The sequence below is a fragment of the Balearica regulorum genome, chromosome 2, assembly GCF_011004875.1.
Source record: "Balearica regulorum gibbericeps isolate bBalReg1 chromosome 2, bBalReg1.pri, whole genome shotgun sequence".
NCBI lineage: Eukaryota > Metazoa > Chordata > Aves > Gruiformes > Gruidae > Balearica > Balearica regulorum.
Genome location: NC_046185.1, coordinates 165,382,781 through 165,404,351, shown reverse-complemented (window position 1 = coordinate 165,404,351; position 21,571 = coordinate 165,382,781). Strand labels below are relative to the sequence as shown.

The following is a 21,571-nucleotide window of genomic DNA, read 5'->3' as shown; positions in this document are numbered from 1 at the left end:
GACCACAGGGAAGAGGAGAGTTTACTGTCCTTCTGCCATGCCCTCGAGAGGAGGGGTTCACAGGGCTGATCATAGCCAGGTATGGTCCCTATTCATTGATTTCTCTCTTTCACAGCTACCAGGGAATCAGCCTTTGTCCATGCCATTGCCTCTGCTGGAGTGGCTTTCGCGGTCACCAGATCCTGCGCCGAGGGCTCGGCCACCATCTGCGGCTGTGACACCCGCCACAAGGGCTCTCCTGGGGAAGGCTGGAAATGGGGGGGCTGCAGCGAGGACGTGGAATTTGGGAGCATGGTGTCTCGGGAGTTTGCAGATGCCCGAGAGAATAGACCAGACGCTCGATCAGCCATGAACAGGCACAACAACGAAGCTGGAAGGACCGTAAGGACATTTAGTTTCACATTTCTCGAGCTCCCTTAAATCTTTTTTTACCTGCCACAATGAACAGGGGGAGGGAACTGAGGGGAAGAACCAAACCTAAATCTGGGATGGTTTACATCATGACATGGTGATACCTGTCCTATGATAGTTCTCGTCAGGGAGGTGACCTATGAAAGCTATAAGTAAATTTACCCATCCAAATGTAAATGTCTCCAAGGCCAGGTTGGATGGGGCTTTGGGCAACCTGGGCTAGTGGAGGGTGTCCCTGCCCATGGCAGGGGGTTGGAACTAGATGCTCTTTAAGGTCCCTTCCAACCCAAACCATTCTGTGATTCTATGACCTTGGAGTCAGTGTTTCAGATGTCTTTATAGAGAATGGATCAAGACAGACAGGTCTAGGATGGGATTTCATCTCAGCTTGAAGGAGTCATTTGAAATAGCTCACTTAATGGTGCCCTACTATGCCTGTCCACCTCAGCTGGCTGTAGGAAGAAGGTGAGCTGTACAGCCAGAGATGTCTGCACTGTAGACATCTGAGGTTGAGAGAGATGGACCAGGGTTTATGGGGAGGATTCAGCTGCTTAAGTAAATGCATTTTAGTATGAACTGAGATATCCTGAAGTATCCAGCCTGTCCTTGTGCTGCTACTGGGAAAGACTCCTGCAGGTCCTCTGCCATCTTGTGACTGATGCCTTAGAAACCCCTGGAGGTCACAAATGGCATTAGATGCATGAGTTTAAGCAACTGAATCCTAGTCTGAGTGCAACTGTCCATTGCCCTGGGATCACCACTCTGCTCTGTAGGCTTGAAGGTAGGGAAGAGCAGGAGAGCATTTCCCACCACCTCTCTTCTCAACACTGTTCCATTTCCCAGGGAATTTTTAAAGAAAATGAGAGGGAATGTGATTCTTGTGCCTCCTGATTAAACTTAGACCATGGCCCAAAGCCAGCTAATGTGTTTTGACTTCAAACAGTCACAGAGCAAAATGTATAAGGGAACTGAAAGCACAAAGTCTTGCCCTCATCACAGTGACTGCCTTGTACACAGTGAATCTTTTCCATAAGGTGGAACAATCCCAGTAAGATGACATTCTCTTTTTCATCTCAAGAATAGCCCATAAATGCCAGAAGAATGTAATCTATGGGAAACAATTAATGAAATTCAATCATAAAGCTCCTGCTAATGGAGACCATGTCGCAGCTCCTCTGAGATAACAGTATTTTTTTTCAGATAATAGACTTGTGATAGTTTATTCCTCTGTGGAGGAAACATGTCTCACTGTAACCAAAAGAGATTAATATGGTCTTGTTCCCTCAGGAGCAGACCTTACACATGCTTAGGAGGACATATGGCTGTGCAGTGAGCTATAGCAAAGCCAACACAGTTGGACTGTGCTGGGAAACAGCTGTCTTCAGGCAGGCTAGGACTTCAGTGTGAGCTCCTCAGGTGGACACCGTCAACCCCCAGTGGACTTATCCCACCTCACACCACAGGAGAGCTGCTCTGAAATAGGGGAGACAACCCTTCAAAATTAAATACCACCAGAAACAAAAATTGTCCACAATGAAGATGACTGCAAGCAATAATGTGGTTTCCTCCAGCACTGTCCCAAATTATTCCCGGTACCCCAAGGCATTGTGCATTGCTGGTGGCAGTTTCTGGGGTAGATAATGAGATGAAGAAGACTGTGGAGAAGCTGGGTAGAATGGAAAGGAGTGATATTCCTTAAAGTGAGAATCCTTGGAATAACTGAGCTTTGAGCAAACATCTCTGTGATCACACACCTGCAGAAGGGCTTTTTATTGTAAATCTTGATACTTGAATTATTGACATTTATTAACATTGAGTTATTTTTGAACATTTTACAGATGTGAAAGATTAGAGAGCAAATGTCACACCATTATTTGAAATCCTACTATTTTATAAAGCACTAGTTTTTTCCATTCTCACTGTGCCAGCACTCATGGAGTAGCTCTTCCATGCCTCCATGCTCAAGTGTTTCCAGCTAAACCTGAGCCATAGGCAATGTTTCATATTAGTTCCCATATGAACTCAAACCCTACCACCAGGCCAGAAGCTTTGATTAAGTTCAGTATGATTATATGAACCAAGCATTTTGTGGTTCTCTCTCATTGCTAATTACAACCTCCTTTGCGGCGGGTGATACTCCGTAAATAACACAGGAAAGCACCTGGTGAACACCAAGGTGCTGATTCATGGCAAATCTTTTGGACTCAGGCTGGCACTAGTCTGTTCACGTACCCGGAAATTTGCTGATCAGTCTGAAAATGCAGATTATCAAGTAAGTTGCATAAGGCTGTCTCCCACCTCAGAATACTGGAGGGCAACACCTCTAGAAACTTTTAGACTAATTTCATAACAGGTAAAAGCGAATAGCAAACTTCTGGGATCAATAATCACCTTTCCATTTATTCCAGGGCAGGGTTTTATGTTGAAATCTAAGCCTTTCAAAGTAAAAAGTTGGGCTCCTACTTTTTTCTTTGAAAAGGTTTTAGAAAAATCATTTCAGGCTTAAAAATAAAAATACATTACTTTTTAGGTTTCTGAATATAGCCACAAGCAAGGCTAGAATCTTATTTACTTAATCAAAACATACATAAACGATCTGGACTAGATTATTAGGACATTTCATATTTATTTAATTTTCAATGTAATAGATGAGCATTTCCTTTACAAAAACATTGTTTTAGAAGATATCGGTCTTCTTCGCTTCTCTGCCTAGATGTGTCTGAATTGTGCTCCTGGGTGACAGGACTGCAATATTCACCCATAAACATTGATAAGATAGAAGTTCGTACGCACAGAAATAACTTCAGCCCTTAGTGAAAGCACTTGGTAGATGCTTAAAATTGGGGTGAGAATCAGAGACAGTCACTGAAAACAATAAAGTTGCAGAGGTTTTATCTGTCTCAGATCCAGCATCTGTGCAGGGCATCGACTGGAGGATAAGGTGATTTTTGTCCACAAGTGTGTAAATACATCTGTGAAAACACTGCAATTCTTTAGGAAATCCTGGCTAAATAGCAGAACGCAATATGTGTTTTGATTACAGGCTAACGTCTTCCTTCTTCTTTTCCTTTCCTCTCCTCTTTTTCAGTCTATTATTGAACTCATGCATCTTAAGTGCAAATGTCACGGCCTCTCAGGCAGCTGCGAAGTGAAGACGTGCTGGTGGTCTCAACCAGACTTCAGGGTCATCGGTGACTACCTCAAGGACAAGTACGATAGCGCTTCTGAAATGGTGGTGGAAAAACATCGAGAATCCCGTGGCTGGGTCGAGACCCTCAGGCCCAAATACAACTTCTTCAAGGCTCCAACTGAGAAGGACCTGGTTTACTATGAGAACTCACCAAACTTTTGTGAGCCCAACCCTGAGACAGGTTCCTTTGGGACCCGTGACAGGATCTGTAATGTCACTTCCCATGGGATTGACGGTTGCGACCTTTTGTGCTGCGGCCGCGGGCACAACACGAGGACTGAGAAACGTAAAGAGAAGTGTCACTGTATCTTCCACTGGTGCTGCTACGTCCGCTGCCAGGAGTGCATACGAGTCTACGATGTCCACACGTGCAAATAAAGCAGGCAAAACCCTTTGCTGGGCTCCAAGTGGAGAAATGGATTTGAGCCTACTTCCTCTGAGGTTGCAGACATGAGAGAAGTCTACTTTTTTGATATTAAAAGAATAAAAACTTTTAAAAAGGCTAAAACTGGTTGGATAGAATAGGTCTAATGACTTCTGGGCTATCCCGAGGTACATCTGGCAGTCACACAAGTTACGCCCCAATGATGCCTCCTGTAGGAGACAGTGGTTTTTCAACCAGCCGACAACACAGAGCTGGAAAGAAGAGCATCAGCAAAAGCATGGATTTGCTCTGCTCTCACCCACTTGAAGTGACTCGTGTGATTAAGTGTCCTTTGAAAGCCTTGCATCTTCCTAAGTATCTCCTTTTCCCTCAGCCAGGCAGAGGCTGTGTTGAACAGCAGCACTAAGCTTTCTGAGGTCTATCTGCATACCCAAATGGCCAGACTCTGTCTATAATATGAGCAACAACAACAGCAGTAAAAGAAAAAAAAAGCAGATAAATTAATGATTTAAAAAAAAATAAATCATGCAAATCCTCCTTTGCTTTTGCCCTGGAACCAGAGAAATCTACAAATATATAATAGAGCTGTAGAGTGGGCAGGCTCTTTGCGTGAACTTTTTAGCATAGTAGCTTCTGCCAGTTTTGACATAGGATGCAGTAGAGAGAAAGGGAGGGAGAAGGAGAGGGAGAGGGAGAGAAAGAGAGAAAACTGCTGATGGTTTCCTGCAAATGCTCTGTTGGCACACAGGTGATGTGCACAGTACAGAAAAGTTCAGTGCCTGATACGTGAAATGAAGAGGACTCGGTGTGTGCATTGAGAAGGAGACAGTCCCACAAATGCAGATGTTGGTCCAGCTGTGGTCTGGTATGTGGCTCAGCCAACGAGTCTTCTTTGGAAACATGCAGTGCAGAGCAAGTCTCCTGGGGCTGAACGCTCGCTGCTGGGCGTAGGACATCCAGCTCCTCAGTATCTCAGCTCAGCTTCGTCCCATATAGGAGGAAAGGGAAAGCGTTTACCTCTCCCGCCTCGTTAAAGAATGCCATCACCAACAGCGGAAAGTGCACTTAGTCCATCCGCTTTCTGCACCTCATGCAGGCTTCCCCCTGGGCACTTAGCAAAACCCTTAGACCACAAGTCTCTTGGGAACATAACTCTGAAGGACTGCTTGTCACCCATTAATTTACATGATGGTGAACCAATCCGCCACCACCGCCCCCCCACAGACTGCAACAGTTTCATACTCAAGCCAAATTTTATTCCACACCTACTTTCTACAGCCATTCCCATCTCTCAAAGTGGCAAAGGTTAAAATGCATAAACTCCGGACTCTGAACCAGCCCAGAGTTTTTGGCAATTTTGGACACGGAGCGAAATCTCAACTTTGCAGCACTGCTCCATCTCTGCTGTTCACCTCTGACTCGCCGTCTTTGCATGCTGCTCTACTGATTTCAGATCAGGATTGTCAGTTTACAGAAACAGCTTTCACCTCCTTGATGGGCATCAGGGCTTCCTTCAGCCACGTGGGTATCAGGCGTCAACCTCAGCCCATCACCTTGGTATTCACAGCACTGTAACTCTGCTTGAGTTATTCCCTGTTGATATTGGCATAAATGAGTGGTGAATCAAGCACGGAGTCATAGCCTGTTTAGCCCCAGATGCCCTTGTCCTGTGTCCTCGTTGCCTTACCCATACCGTTGGGTTCCTATCTTGGGAAAAGGACAATGGACTGACATTTTTTCTTCCTCTTCAGTACAGGAAGGGAAATGGGGCATGATCTAACTCCCAGTGACCCATAAGAGTCTGTTCATGTCAATGTCATCATGACTGTTAGCTAGTTCACACCTGGACATTTCTGTAGAGAAATCAGAGTGCTCTTCTCTCCCTTTGTGTCAGTTCATTCCCAGGAACTAAAGGAGGGAGTATGCAGAAGAGGCAGGGAACAAACAGAGCTTAATCCCGTCAGAAAGAAAACAGGAGGAAATGATGCCTCCAAGGGCTGACTCTGAGTCATGGCGTCTCCTGGGACTACTCCTAGGCTGGTGCAGTTTATGCATCACCCATTTGTCTCAGGGCTGTGCCCAAGGGCACAAGCAAGCTTTGCCTATTGATGGAGGCACTTCTATCAAAGCTCTGCAAAAAAAGCTGCAATGAAATGAGAGCAGAGATGCAGAAGGGAGGGAAGGTGAGAGGAAGAGATCAAGAGAGGCAAAGACAAAAATGGGGAGAAAACCAATCCATCATATCTGTACAGGTAAACATTGCAGCCAATGGATGGCCACACACCAGCTGGCAGAAAGCAACAGATCACTAAAAACTGAGAGAAAGATGGACCAATTAATGGATGCATGACTGATTTTTGCAAGACAGTCTGGGAGACAAAGAAAATCTGATCATTATGGCAAATAGAGAAGGAAGCCATTGCAGGGGGACATTGCCACAATAACCAATATTCAAACACAAGCTGTTAAGAAAGCAAACACCGAAGAAGACCACATATGCAGTGGAAGGCATCGACGAATTGCAAAAGATGGGACAAGGGAAGATAAGTCTGATTTACTTACTATGATGCAGTGCTAGCAGTCACAGCAAGAGATGTTAGACACATCCCACCAGGTACTTCTGTCAGTGAATGGTGCCCCAACAGCGAGGATGCAAATCATTGCAGGTCACTGTCCCTGTCAATTCATTGACTTCAGCAGAGTCACACCACAACTAATCTTACCCTAATATTTTTAAGCAAGGTGGTTTCAAACTCCTTCTTTTATATCATAACAGTGAAGAAATGAGTTGAAGGATTTGGCTTCCATGCATGGGAGCTGGGCTCTGACCACGCACAGCATCTTAACATCCACTGTTTCTTCTTTTGCACCAGAACCAAGTCCAACATCACTAGCAGGTGAAGAAGGTGAAGCTCTTTGGGAAGCATTGAGGAATAAAAACCCCAAACTAGGCATTTGCTGAGCAATTGCCTCTTAAGAGGAACAAACAGATTTTGACTGCAGCAGTGCAATTTATTTCATCTGTCCATGTCATCTAGTCTAAGCTATATATCTAGTTTTCTGCTAGGATCAATGGCAAGAAACAAACAAGTCCAGAAGGTGATTCATTATAGCCTAGGATGGTATCTAAGCTATGTTCGGTAAATTGCCCTCTGGATGTACCTCTGTCTTTCCTTTGGCTTTAGCTGATGAGCTCATACTAGATGATGAGCTCTTAAATGGGTACAGTCTGATGATGTGAAGTCCACCATGAGTCAAGGAGGTGAAGCTACAATCTGATCATCAGCTGAGATGAGCTGGAAATTGTACTCCTTTATTCAAAGCTGGGGTCAGGCTTGAAACAGCTCAGTGGTCGGGGACTTACACCCCATTCAAGGGATTTTTAACGAAGCCTATGCATACTTGTTTGGTGTTATTATGTAATTAGTCAACCACGATGATGACATAATGTAAGGGGTTGAGCAGCTGCTACTAAAGTCAATGAAAAATGTCTGCGTGAATTCTGTTAATCAGCCCTAGTGCATCCGGGGGTCCTAGTCCTGGGTCTGGCTCTGCCTACCCATGAGCGGGGAAGAAGGAGAGCCTGCTAGGGGTCTGGGAACACTCTAAGTGGACATGCTAGGCCTGCATCTGACCCCATGGCTTTGAAGACGGGACTTGGGCCATCGCTCCCTGATACACATGAATTCAGAAAGTGTCTTTGGAAAACTAAGATCCCACTCCATTGCCTATGCTAGATGCCTCAAATCAGGGTTGCCACATGAAAATTGAGCCAATGATGAGCGAAGTGCCATCGCTCCCTATACATCACCATGCCTACATTGGGCCTCATTAGGAGATGATCTAAATACAGCCCAGAGCCTTCTTCTGCCTCAGTTTCTCCCATTCTGTGAAAACAGTAGGGCCTTCCTTACAGAGGAGATTTAGGGCTCACTCAATAATATAAGCATCTGGTGACATTTTAGGTGCCCTACAATATCCTATTGGGATCCAGCTGTTGCGTCAATGACACAGGACTCCCACAAGTCCTAAACCTGGGCAGACATGTCAGAGACTGTAGGGTGTCCAAAATGACACGAGATGCCTATTTGTAGACAGTTGAATTGTGCACTTGTCTGGAAATGGTTTCCTGTAAAAATTTCCCCTTCACCACAGTTTAGCTGGGTGATGCACCAGTCTATACTCAAAAGAAAAAGGTAATTCATTTCCCACAAATGGGAGCTGGCCAACTCAGCCTCCATGATCCATAGTGCCCTTCCCTTCAGTCTTCACTTCTGTTGAGGTTTGTCCTCAGGCAGATGGTTTGTATCAGGGATGTGTCTGGCAGTACCAGGGAAAAGGGAGAAGATATCATCCAACCAAGTAACACAAATATAAAAAATAAAAACAAAAAAGGAACATAATTCCATCCTCTTACATGCTGCTATCCAACCTTTCCTTTAGCTGAACAGGTGGGTTTGACAGACCCCATCAGTTCCACATCCAACCTCATTAAAGACAGCGGAGTTACCTATGAGGGGTGAATTTGGCCTCTTTTCTTTCTATGAAAGAAATGGAAAGTTTAGGAGTTTTTTTTTCTTGTTGTTTTGGTTTAGTTTTAGAATTTGGGGGCTTCTCTTTCTCAGAGAAAAGAAAAACATGGGGAGGGAAATGCATGACATTTTCTATTACTTGACCTTCTGATGTATCTCTTTTGGCTAAGTGTCATGCTCGGCACTGACAGTCTTCTTCAAACCATTTTGAATTCTCCAGAATTATTTCCACTCATTATGAGGGGCTTCATGTGCAGAACTAAAGCAGTCAGGATTTAATCTTGGGAGGGTACTGCAGAGACAACCACACCACCAAATACAATATGGTACAGAAATCTCTGAGTCAACACCAACCACATCAGCCTTGCAGACAGAAGTGCTCCACTCTTAGCTGAGCATTGCAGGACTTCTGTATTAGCAAACCTCAGAGAACAATTTCTTCTGCCACTCAATCTAAAATATTGTTGGTGTTTTCAGTGCATTCAGATATATTACTAAAGAGATGTCCATGGATTATAATACATCCATCACGTGTGTTCATGCCTCCGTCCTTAAATTCAAATACAGGGGAAACACTATGAGCTTTGGGTCACTTTTTTTTTAGCTTCAAAGAGAGGTTTCACTGCTGAAAATCTGGGATTTGGTGTTTCTGGGGATATTCAGGGTTACAGCATGAGCACTCTGCAGGAGCTGGGAGTTGCGAATTGAGTCAGAGGTTCTGCACTATGGAAATTATCCCAGGCTTCCCTTGATGCCTTAATGATATTGCTTTGGGAATATAAAACAGGGCCATGAAAAGGCACCAAATCAAACTGTCCTGCAGATACCAGCCATTGCACCTGGTTAAATAGGCTGCAAACAGGAAAATTACTCCTGGCTCTTCCAGAGACGTGCTCCAGAGCTGAGGCTGCCAAGAAGGCAATGCTCTGCCATCAGTGGCATAGGGAGTGAGTGGGATGTTCATTCAGATCTGTCAGTTGTGTACCCAAGCAGCTGTTTGGATGAGAAGCTGTAGAGAGAGTGTAAGATGATGGGAGAGAATGTGGCCTGGGCAGGAGATCCCATCTCTTCTTCATAGCTATATGTCTCCTATTTTCTACCTCCCTCCAAGCTAAATCTTGGCTGTCATTGTAGGGACTTCTTGGTATGGGAGAATCTCTCTTCTGGAATTTCCCCTCTCTCACTGGGCAGCAGCAGTAGGATCTGGCTTGCTTTTTGCTGAATTGTTTTCTTCATGGCTTAGCTCCCCTCATGCTCATATTTCCTGTTCCCTCTCGTGTGCTCCAACAAAAGCTCCTGATCTGCAGTTCATCACCACTCAGCAAGAGGACAGGACCCTTCTGCCTTAGGCCTCCGTTAACTGCTGCAGAGTGCAGATACTTCCATTTGATTGGAAACAGAGGCTCCTGTGGCCTCCATTTCGAGAAAGTCCTCATTCCTGACATTTCCAGTGTCTTCATGGACTTGGGCAAGTAATTTTTCTCCCACTTTGCTGCAGTTTCCGGAGGTGTCATTGGTGCGTCTCCACCTTGGAGGGGGAGATTTTCTAAAACGCAAACGGAGAGGCCAGCAGTTAACTCCCAGGCAGTGGTACCTAGGGTGGGATTCAGAATACAAAGTGAGATGCTGAAATGCAGATATCTACATGTGAGCTAGGTGCTTAAACTCCCATACAAGCCCAATGGTGGGCTCCATTTGCCTAAACATAGCATCTAGGGCTTAACTGAATTATTGAAGATAGGTGTCTAGAGCCATTTGGGATGCTCTAGGGTACCCCACTGGCTTCTAGAAGCTGCTCTGGAAGAGTATGGACTTCCTTTAAGTCCCATGGTGTATCTGCCAGCTCCATGCAGATACTTCAGAAACCCCAGGGCATCTCAGATGGCAATAGATGGCTGTGTGTGAGCAACTCGGTCGAGGTCCTAGTCAACAAGCAGTGGAGGCTAGAGAACAATTCAGCTGGCCAAATGTAAGTGTCCACTCTAGGGTGAGCTGAACCACCCTCTGAACCTCACTGACTGTGCTGACTAGATCTCCATCAGACATGGGTGTTTATATGTCTAACCCACAGGGAGACATCTGCTTGTGGACATCTACAAGTGTGTGTCTTGTCTATGAGCTGGATCCCACTCCAGATGCCTAACTCTCATGTCTTTAGAGACTTCAGGATGGAAAACTGTGCATGGGTTCAATTCTGCTCTCACTTAAACTGATATAAATCAGGTGTCATTTCCATAACGCCAGACTTACAAGTGTATCAAAGGGAGCAGAGGGTGGACCTATTCTGTAAGAATAATTATTTGAATCCACTTTACTGACTGGTATGTAATGAGTTTGACCCCAAGGAAGCATCTCTGCTTTTCCTGTTGGTGAGCATATAATGAAAATGGACAAGTCCTACCAAGTCATCTACAGGCAAATGTGTGATGTGAATACACACTGCTGTTATGTGAATACAATCAAGATAGAGAAAGCTCCTGAAGCACAACTGTCACAAAGGTCTTTTCCACATGACTCGATCTCCTCCTCTGTCTCTGTAGACCTTGCTTTCCTTACACATGTTCTGTGGACCAAGGGAGGTCTTGAACAGCCCTGAATGGAAGTGGAGAGTGGGGAAGGTGTGAGGAGATGCTTTCCCCATTTTCCTTTCTCTTCCAAGTTTCTTCTTATTATTTATTAGTATTTATTTATTTCTCATCATTCGTTCCACTCCACCAAAAATCCTGAAGGCATGTCTGCTACAGACATAGGCTAGCAAGCAGCCGAGCATCACCCATGTTTCTGAGGGAAGGCAACATCTTGTTAGAGCTCCTTCCCAACATGCACTTGCCACCCACTGCTACCACTTGGAAAGCACAAGAGGCGTGAGTCTTTCCAAGGCAGGCTCCCAAAACCTCCAAAATACTCATGTGTGTGATGAAATCCTCCCCACTGAAACCCTGGCTCCCACTGGTGTACATTCCTCCAGACCCGGTTGCCCCACTGCCCACCTGTCCCTGACTGCAGCTCAGCCTTATGTCTCTTCATCTCGGTGGAGACCCACTCGATCTATCTCTTACGGCATCGCTTTCTGTCACTCCCAGGACAAAACCTGCCTGAACAAGACCTGTCGTAGCTTTGGACTATCTGACGAGCCCACCAGCAGTGTGGAAGACATAAAACACAGACCTGTAGCACCCCAGGGGATTCCCCCATGGTACAAAACATGCTTGTCCGGCAGTCAAGGACAAGTATCTTCTTGTGGGTGGGTTTTTTTCACTATTGCTTTCCCTTCCCACAGACTGTCTGCCTGATTACATCGCCTTCTTCAAAGCTACATCACTGTCTGTAACCCTTCCCCAGCCTGCCCCTGCCCTCACCCCACCTGAGCACCCCTTTGTACAGATTGCATGTATGATACAACCTGAAATTCCAAAGCTATTGTACAAAGTAGGATTGTCACCTTTTTTCCTCAGTATTTTGTTAAGTCTGATGATTTTTTTATGATTATTTATTTTATGAATAAATGTATATATTAGTAAGAGTATATATTTGCGGAAATAACTCATCGGGACAGTGTTGTTGCTCTGCTGTTGTGCTTGTGACCTCATTGGCTTTTACCCTATTTTCTACTGACAGCACACTAGCGATGTCTTGTAACTGTTTTTTGTTACCAGTTAAGTTTGATAGATGTGTTAACTTTATAATGAATATTAAAAAAAAAAAAGCATTAATTTTAACCTGTGTTTGGATATTTTTCCCATTGTTCCACAGTCTTGATGGGATGGTATTCCATACCATAGACTGAAATACAGCTGGGGAGAGAGAGGGAACAAATACGTCTTCTTCTTGTAGGACAGAAGCCGTGTGCTTTGGAAGAAGAGATGCCACATGAGTTGGTGCCATTTAACCCATGCCAAGCTGCTGTGCTAGGCGACAACCCAGTTATGAGCAAAACATGTACACTTAAACTGCCACATTCCTCAGCTGAGCATCACTAGGACAGGGACCCAGTATCCCTCCAAGAGTCCAGCTGCAATGTGAAGAAAGGTGGCCAAAAGACATGCATCTTGCTTAAAATGTGGGGAAGACAAAGACCAACCACAGGGCTACTTATGGCTAAGAGCTGGTGAGCCACTACCACTTTGGCCTGTGGCTGCTATAAATATTCCTTCCTCGGAGCAAGAAAAGCCTAACATGAGCAAGACACCACTTTGCACAATGCCCCTGGAAGGCTCTAAGATATTTTGTGTCAGTTCTGCCATTTCCTGCCATTTTTTCCCTCTATTAGTACATTAGGTTGGGAGCCTGCTGGGCATAGTCATGCAACCATCAAGGCTGTGATCGTGCTGGAAAAGCGCATAGATTGGAAGGACTGAGCATCAGCATACAATTAGGGGAAGACACTGCTGGCAGGCAAGATGTGGGAACCCATGTTGTTCCTTTAATTGGAACCTACCATGGCTAACATGGACTACATAGAGATAAATGTGCCTCCAGAAGAAATCCTGTAACAGCCTGTCCCATTCCTCCATCCTTAGTGAGGAAAGGCATCCCCATGAAATGGGCTCACTTGGTCCAGAAAGCAGCACAGCTTCTCTTCCAGGCTTTCAATGTGGCTTCTTTGGCTGCAGAGGTGATAGGTTGGCTGCAGAGGTGGTGAGTGGGTTGCAGAGGTGGTGGGTGGGCTGCAGAGATGATGGGTTCACTGCAGAAGCGATGGGTTTGCTTCAGAGGAGATGGCTGCAAGCAGACAGGGCAGCTCTTCCAGGGGCTCACCTCCCAACCCAGTCATGCAGACAGAAGCAGACCAGATCCCACAGGTCTTCTTGTGGCCTTTACCATTCACTTAGAAGAGATTCAAGCCACCCAGCTTTATCCCTCATAGATCAGGTATCTCCTCTAAGCTCATCCTTGATGACTGCTTTATAGCCAGTGGAGGGATTTGAGCACATCCAGAGATTTATACCACTTATTTAAAACATAGACCTTAGTTGGTATAAATTACCTTCCAAAGACATCTGGTTTTCTACAGAGACTCTAAATGAGCACATCTATTAACAAAAAAAAAGTACCTTTCCTATGAGAAGGGACTGGGAGTCAAGTAGCATACTCTGATGCCCCAGACAAAATATTCCCTCTCCAACACCTCCCCACACCTTGCTTCTAATGACACAGGTCAAACACCACAGAGAGCTTTCAGCATACCGGACTCAGCATATTTTCCAGAAATAAATTATGAACATTCTTATTAAAGAGCACTTGAGATAAGCTTATTTGTCAAGCTGTGTTGCCTGCTTCACCAGGTTTGAGCAAGAGCCCTTTTTTTTTGTCTTAAATAGGGAAAACTAAGAAATGAGTTGACATCTCAGTCGTTCTTACCTTATACATGCTATTAACCCCTACAGACCTTTTTATAAATTAAAGAAGAAAATTTGGTGTTGGTAACTCATCGCTGCCCCATGACCTGGACTTTTCACCATTAGGGAAACTGTAAAGTCCTCTCCTTTGCAGAACAGTCCTTTTCCTTTCTACAAGCGGGCAGCACAGCCTATGCTCACGTTTAGCCATGGCAATGGGCTTTGCTTATGACAACCTAGGTCACAGAAGTCACCTAAAACTGTTCCACTACCAAGTAGCAGCTATTTGATACGCAGAACCAAGGATCTAGCCTCGTTCCCAAGCATAATTTAAGGAACAATGAGCACACGGGTCTCGATGCAGAGAGCTAATTAGGCACCTAGGTTCCTTGTAAACATCAGAGTTAAGAGCTTAGCAATTCTCTGAGAAACAGGGCACTGAACTTGGCCGAAGGTTTGGTTCCCAGCAAACAATCAGTACTGACTAGACTGCTTCTAAGCAAAACCACGGCCAAGTTCACATGCCACGTTGCTGGCTCCTGACTGCTTTCCATGCACAGGCATCCCAGTCACATACGAACAGTAACTCAAACCAGTCTGGGATGTGCCAGATCCATAGCTCATGTGCAAATTGGTCTGTACATGCAGAGTGAGCCCAAGACTTCTGAGAGCCCCCAGAGTCCTTGTGCACCAGTCTGGTGGAAATAAACCACCCATAGTCAGACAAATCTGCATGTGAACAAAGCATCCAAAGCCTCCACAAACTTGCAGACTTGCCACACAGGCTTCACTGATTACAAGGAGTGGGATTCAGCTCACAGATTCAAACACACCAATGTAGGTGCCCACAGAACCACAAATAGGCATATCGATGCCTTCTAGGCATTTCGATCTGGAGTATCCTGCCTGTCCTCCAGGTGCTGTTCCAGAACTGCCACGGGTCTCCTGCAGGTCTGTGACATGTCTGGCAGCTCCAGGAAGATGTCTCAGATACTCCGAGACATGTCAAAAGGCACTAGACACTTTAGTCAAGTGATTTAAGCCCAATTTCCCTGAATTTGAGTTCTGATTTTCAAGTTCCCATTATTGTTGTTAAAGTCTAGAGAGGGATTAATTTCACCATAAGGTCTGAGCGCTGCTTTAGATCACTTAAGGCATCTGCAATATCATATGGACTTGGCGCATATACTGCTACAGACCCTTTAGGAGACCCATGCCCTTTTGGATTGGCAGGGGGATACCCAGAGGAATTACCCTAAGATACCATAGAGGGTACCAGACACCTACGTTTAGGCAAGCGTGTTGAAAATTTGATCTCCACTGGTTGTAATGGGAGCTTAGACTCTCCAAGCACATGTAGGCAACACACCACATATTGCTGCCTAAATTTAGATGTCTTAATCTGCAAGTTGAATCCCGCTTGAGCAATCAGTCCAATACAGCATCCTTTGAAGCTGCAAAAACCAGCTGAAAGCAATTCCTGACCAGCAGCTAACCAGGCCATAAAGAAATAAGCTGTGACCCAATATAATTTGAAAGCTTTGCCATCTCATTGCTACCCAGCCTGGCTTTGGAATTTGCTTACTGATCTCTTTTATTTGCAGGTGTGGGGTTTTTTTTCCCCATCGTACAGTCATTTTGAGGCACATAGCCAGATTTGCATTCCACAGGGCTACAATCCGGTCTGGGATTTGCCTGCGAGTGTCAACAGGTGAAGTGTTAACTAATGAACTTGGTGGTAGTGTTAAGGTGAGGTCAGCTCAGTTTCTCTGCAAGTTGGTTTCATGCAAGGACAGCAAGGTTAAAGAGACTTCAACAGTGATCTAAAGATAGATCTGTGCTCTGGACCTGACCCTTTGAAACCTTGTTCCATTGCCCCCGGTTCATGCACATCCCAACACCCTATATTTCATCTGCTCTTTGGTTGAAGAGGAGGTACAGCAAGGCTGTGTTGCATATGCCTCACTGAGCACCTGAGCTCTGAGAAATAAAGTGAGTCTATGATATTTTTTTCCTGGGATGTGTGAGGCTATGGTCATTCTCAATTCTGCAGCACCAGTGTGTGTGGGAATCAGTGGTGGCAGTGGTGGGGTGCCAACTTGTTAAAGTGAGAATTTCTTTCATGCAGGCATCCAAGGAGAATCTTGAACCTGTTTTTTCTGTCCTAATCAATGCCGTTGGGTTATGCAGGCAGCGTCTTTCATCCTGGGAATATCAAGGTCTTTATGCAAAATGGGATAGCTTCAGTGAGAAAAGTATCCCAGAACAGCCACACAGCAAGGACAACTGGCAGCATATGGAAATCCAAGGGCAAGACTCCCCTCCCTATCAGACAGAGACTTGAACCTACAGCCAATATCCTGGCTGAGTCACCATCCATTTCTGAGTGACTGATAGCTCCAGTCTAGTCTTGAGCAACCTCACTGGAATTCTGTTTTCAACAAACTGCTGCTTTTCAGAGGAAAAATGCTTCCTCTGAAACTGCTGCTCCCTCTCTGTTCCTCATACCGCTCCCTCACAAGCGATACACCTGAATTCCAAGTGCTCTCAAAACCAAAGAAGTAAGTTGGGTCCCACCCACTCTTTAGACCCAAGATCACAGTAGAGACTGCACAGTAGCCTTTGACTAGTCAATGTGAACGAAGATGGGTGAGTTTTTGACAAAGACTCATCCCTTTGCGTGTAGAGTGCAATGAGACACAGCCCCTTCAAACACCTAGCAGATGGTTTTATCTTCCACATTGCTAACTCAGGCCAGAATAGCAGACTGGGCTTTGCAGATTTCTCTCAGGCATGTTTTCTGCAGTGTCAGTTGGGACAGCAGGGTGTCTCAATGAAATGGAGAGGGTAGGACAAGTAAATAACCCTGAAGTGGGTAAGGGAAGGACTTTGGCTGATATTAACAGCTAAATCAATAATCACACTTGTTACTCGTTCAACCATGGAGTGGGAACACCATCCCCCAAGCACAGCAGCCACCGAGAAGGAGTTTGGCACATGGAAGGCTGGCAAGGAGCTAACCTTTAGACTTGTTAATGAATGACAATTGAGTGGTCCTCAAGGGCTCTGAATAAGTTCCCTGACTGCCCAGCTGCTGTTACAGGCTGGCAGGGACTGCTCAACACACCTCTCCTTAGCAGCAGATGTTGTTCCTGCAGGAACGAGGAAGGTTACACATTAAAAGGCAGCAGACACTCCAAATTCATATGGAATAAAACACAACCAAAAGGCTGGCTGCACAACTTTGTTGAATTCCTTTTTCTTCCCCTTTAATTAGGATGTTTTGATATCTGAGAAACACAATGAGATCCAGGTATCATTGTTATTATGACAGTCTCAGTCATAATCATACTCCTTGTCTTGTGATGGTGTCTCTGATGCTCGTCACCGCTGAAGACCACCCCAAGTGCTAGGTGATGTGCAATTACAAAACAAGGTGGTGGACCCTGTCCTGAAGAACTTCCAGTACAAGTGATTTGTTTCTACCTAACCCTGTTTACGTTCACCAGTGATGCTGATAAATAAAAACAGCTCCTAGCCATTACCGTAGGCTGCCTGAGCCAGTTTGCCTGTAGACACAACAACCAAGGAGGCCACAGAGTTGTACATATCAAGCAGATGTCTTGCAAGTCATCTGAATGCAAAAATAACATCAAGTTAGTAACAGTAACAATGTCTGACTTAACTAGAGAAAAGTGAGGTCCACCTTTTAGCATCATTTATCAAACGTCATGTCAAGGAAACTACTTTTTTCACTTGTGGCTTGGAATTAGTACAAGCCAATAAAAAAGTGACAGTTCTGCTAGCTCACCAAGCATGTGAGAAGGCATAAAGAAGGTGGGAACTGCTCTGTAAGCAGAGGCCATAGGGTGCAAGCTGGCATGAGCTGCAAAAGAAATCCTTGGAGCAGCCACACCTGGGGAGACAACAGGGCTGAGAGGTGAATATAGAACAAATATCCACCATTTCTCATAGTATTAAAACTAGGAGACATCCATTGTAATTAGAAGGTTGAAAACAACAGAAAAGAGTGTTTCTTCTCATGGGACATAGTTTGACCGTAGAAATTGATGCCACAGTGAGCTGTGGATATTTAAATTTACCTGAGTTTAAAAAGCAACTACACAAAATTCATTGAAGAAAAATGTATTAGGAGTTTTTACACTCAAAGATACAACTCCTCAATCAGAAATTCCAGCCGGGGGTTGCTGGGAGTTGGGCATATGCCAGTAGAAGTATCACCCTGTGTTTGTCCTGTTCTTCTACTCTTCCTCAGGCACCTACTCTTGGCCCCTGTCAGAGATAGGAGACAGGGCCAACACAACCTGCTGTCTGATCCAGCACAGCTGATCGTATATTCATCAACATGTAAATGTCCATGAAACAAACTTGGGAGAGATTCTTTCTACACTTCATGGGGGAATGACTTTCAGGGAAAACGTGAATTATTCTTTCAGTCTGGTTAAAAACCTGAAGACAGCGGTCATTTCACCTAACACTAAAAAGACTGAAGGTCTGACAAACCTTTAGAGCCAAGAGAGAGAATGGGACACGTCCAGCAAGTGATTTGCATGACCAGCCTCGGGTGTCTGTTTTAAGAGATTAATCCCCTCCTGGGGATGACTCTCCTCTCCCTTGACTACAAAGCAAGCCTGGGCTGACTAACTTGGACCCGGGCATCTAACTTTTAGAGGCGTAAATTAGGGCTGATGAAACCCTCTCAAAAGTGCAAGCCTCACCTCAAATTTGCAAGAATCTCGACTGTGAGGTAGAACAGAGAAAAAGTACCAGAACAGGTATTAAACACTAAAGAAGATGTACATATATTTCAAATTTTTTTTTTTGTATGTGCTAACTAAATTTTGGCACCAAAATTTCCTTTGAACTCCTCAGGTTTACATGCCAGTTCCTGGCCCCAAAATAGTTCTCCCTGAGAAGACTACAATACTTTCAAGAAGAAGGAAAAGCTTTTGATAATCACAGGAGCTGAAGAATGAAGGCTACTTCAAACCAGGGGGAAACCTGCAGCTGAAGACACCAAAGCAAATTTCATTTCTGACAAAAAAATGGCATCAATGTATGTCCAGACCATGAAACAATATATCCTTGATGGGAGTAATCTGAACAGACTTTACTTAGCTGCTGAAGGAGCACAAAAGGGTTGAGTTGAGTCAGCTGGATTTTGACTCTGTGGTTGGAAGGAATCTAGGTAGTTCAAACCTAGCACTCATCTTGCTAAGCCTTCCTTAGCAAGGAGTCTTTCAGAGTATGCCAGCAGTGGTGAGTGGATTCCTCTTTCAGATCCAAACTCATAAGATCTGTTGTCTTTTCGCTTCCACAAGAGAAGGGCTTCCTGTCAGATTCAGGAGCTGGTTTGGAGTTGGTCACTCCAAATTGGGAGTGACTTTGAACAGCAAGTTTATTTAAGGGGCTGTAACTCTGCAATTGCCACAAACTTAACTCATACTGCAGTTTTTAAAGAAAAACATGCATGTACTGTGGAAAAAGAAGGAAAATGCTTTGGGACATTTCATTCCTAACCTGCTGTAGACTGAGTACTAGGCAGAATAAAACAGTCTATCCCATTGGGGACCAAAGGTAGTCACAATTTGTGAGGACAGAAGTTGCACTTAGTTATTCCAGTTCCACGATCTCTTAGTGTCAGAAATGTGCGATTTCCCCTTTTGTTTGGAATACTCTAAAATGTCAGATTTGACACGATGGTCTCTAACTGTAAACTTCTCAAAATCAATAGGAGGCAAAAGTTGCTTCAAACTCCAGATCATTCGAGTATAGGGTATCTGAAGGATGAAAAGCTTGAGAATCAGCAGTTTGGAGAAACAATGCATGTTGGAAATGAGTCCTCTTTAGGCTTGTTCTCCACGCTCTAAATTCGTGATTGAATATTCTTCTTTTACTACTCCACTCCATCTTAGAAACCCCTTCATTAAAGGCCATCTCTTCCATAAAGTTCCTCTGACCTCCCAAGTGACCTTCTTAGTACAAATCTTTCAACAGTGCTGTCATGTATAGCCATGGGCAGACAAAATACTTTGATTTATAAAGGTCCAGAGAATATTTATTCCAATCTCCTCAACTCAAGGAGATGCATCAAAATCCACCCCTGAAGCAGAGTATCTCTTGAGATGGTGTAAAGCCAACTCCAGGCAGAAGAAGTTTAATAAAGACAAGAGTTACAAACTGTAAATAAGCATTTTTCCATATGACTTGAGCTCCAGTTTTGTCTTCCTTGTTCACCAAGGGAGCATGGAGGGACATCTGGTGGCTGAATAATTTTCTGCAAGCAAACACATCCTCTCAGGAAGGTGCATCTTCTGAGACACCATGCTGTTCGGTTCACTTGAAGCACCATCACGCACAGCTACATCTCTCACTTCAAGAACAAATCTGCCATCTGTTCATTGGGGCAAAAATGTGCCAAAAATGTGTTTGACAAGACAACAGATTTCTTCTTGATGCCTCAAATGCTGGATTTCGTTGGAAGCTACTGAAAGAACTGAAATGAATTGGACATATTGCTCACCTCTTACTCCACCGAGACAATGGTAGAATGACTTTAGATTCGAACGGGGGCAAGTTTAGGTCTGTAACATTTGTATAAGCAGACTCTTATAACCGTTAAATGCAATTCCTTGTGCTCTAAAAATTCTATTCCCTTCCACTTGAGCTCAACAGTCAATACCCTGGGGAATCCACATGAGCAGTTGCATGAGCATTGTCCTGGTAGAGAGCAATGGCCAGCAGGTGCATATTGTCCCCTACACTGCAATGCCACAGTCACAATGTTCCACTATTATGTTCAAATAGAGCCAGAATGCCACAATTAAATTGTCTCCATTGTGCTAGGGTCTATACAAACACAAAAAGGCTCACATCTCAGAGGTATGTTACACAGCCTTAGTGCAGCAAAGGTGTTCAATGTAGTTGGTGTTTAGGAGTCTTCCTGCCAAAATGGTCTCAAGAAAATTCTTTTTTTATTTCTAGTATGGCACAACCAAAGGTTGGCTACTGTGCATGAACATAATACTAAGCATTCTGTGTCCCATAGATGTTAAAAATAGATAGGAAGGATAAATAATGTGAAACCTATTTACAGAAGAATAAAAATATCTCAGAGAGGGGTTGCAGAGAAACACAGAATGCACACAAAATCTTATGAATTCCAGTCCTGGCTTCAAGCCCATATATCATCCCAACCCTCTCTCTGCCCTCTCTCATTTCACCTTGGAGGATGTCCAAAGGGTGGTGATCAGTCAGGTCTTGCTTTCTCCTTTTTTCAACAAAACATTCACAAAAATAATTTTTTATCCCATCAGGCTTCATAAGAAACTCTTCTGTACTTGGTAGCAGAGGTTCAGGTGAGGCAGAGGGTTGGTTAATCCCTGCAGACCTCCAAACCAAAAGCTCACTAAAGAGAAGAGCTACAGCTTTCAAACCAGCAACTGGAAAGTAATCCCACAGAGGCACTGTCAATAATTCCTCCTAATCCTCCACTCCATGACTAGTGTAGAAATTTTCTCAAGATCTTTAGGTGTTAGACCTGAGACATTACTGGAGAGGACACACCCTTCCTGGTTTTTAATCCCTCCAGACTCTAAACCTGAAGAATCACCAGCATAGGAATTCGTTCTGGAATTGTCTACTCATGGGATGAGATAAAAGGCAAGAAAAAAATGACCAAAATGAGCTTCAT

The 21,571-nt window shown here is 44.4% G+C and overlaps 1 protein-coding gene across 1 annotated transcript in view; it reads left to right on the top strand.

Moving 5' to 3' along the window:
- Positions 1-4,136, top strand: part of WNT3A (Wnt family member 3A) — an 87,309-nt gene extending 83,173 nt beyond the window's left edge. The window contains exons 3-4 of the mRNA XM_075747164.1: positions 116-381; positions 3,500-4,136. Coding sequence (XP_075603279.1) covers positions 116-381; positions 3,500-3,979 — 746 coding nt within the window. The 3' untranslated portion in view covers positions 3,980-4,136. The remainder of the gene's footprint in view (positions 1-115; positions 382-3,499) is intronic.
- The last annotated feature ends 17,435 nt before the right edge of the window (positions 4,137-21,571 follow it).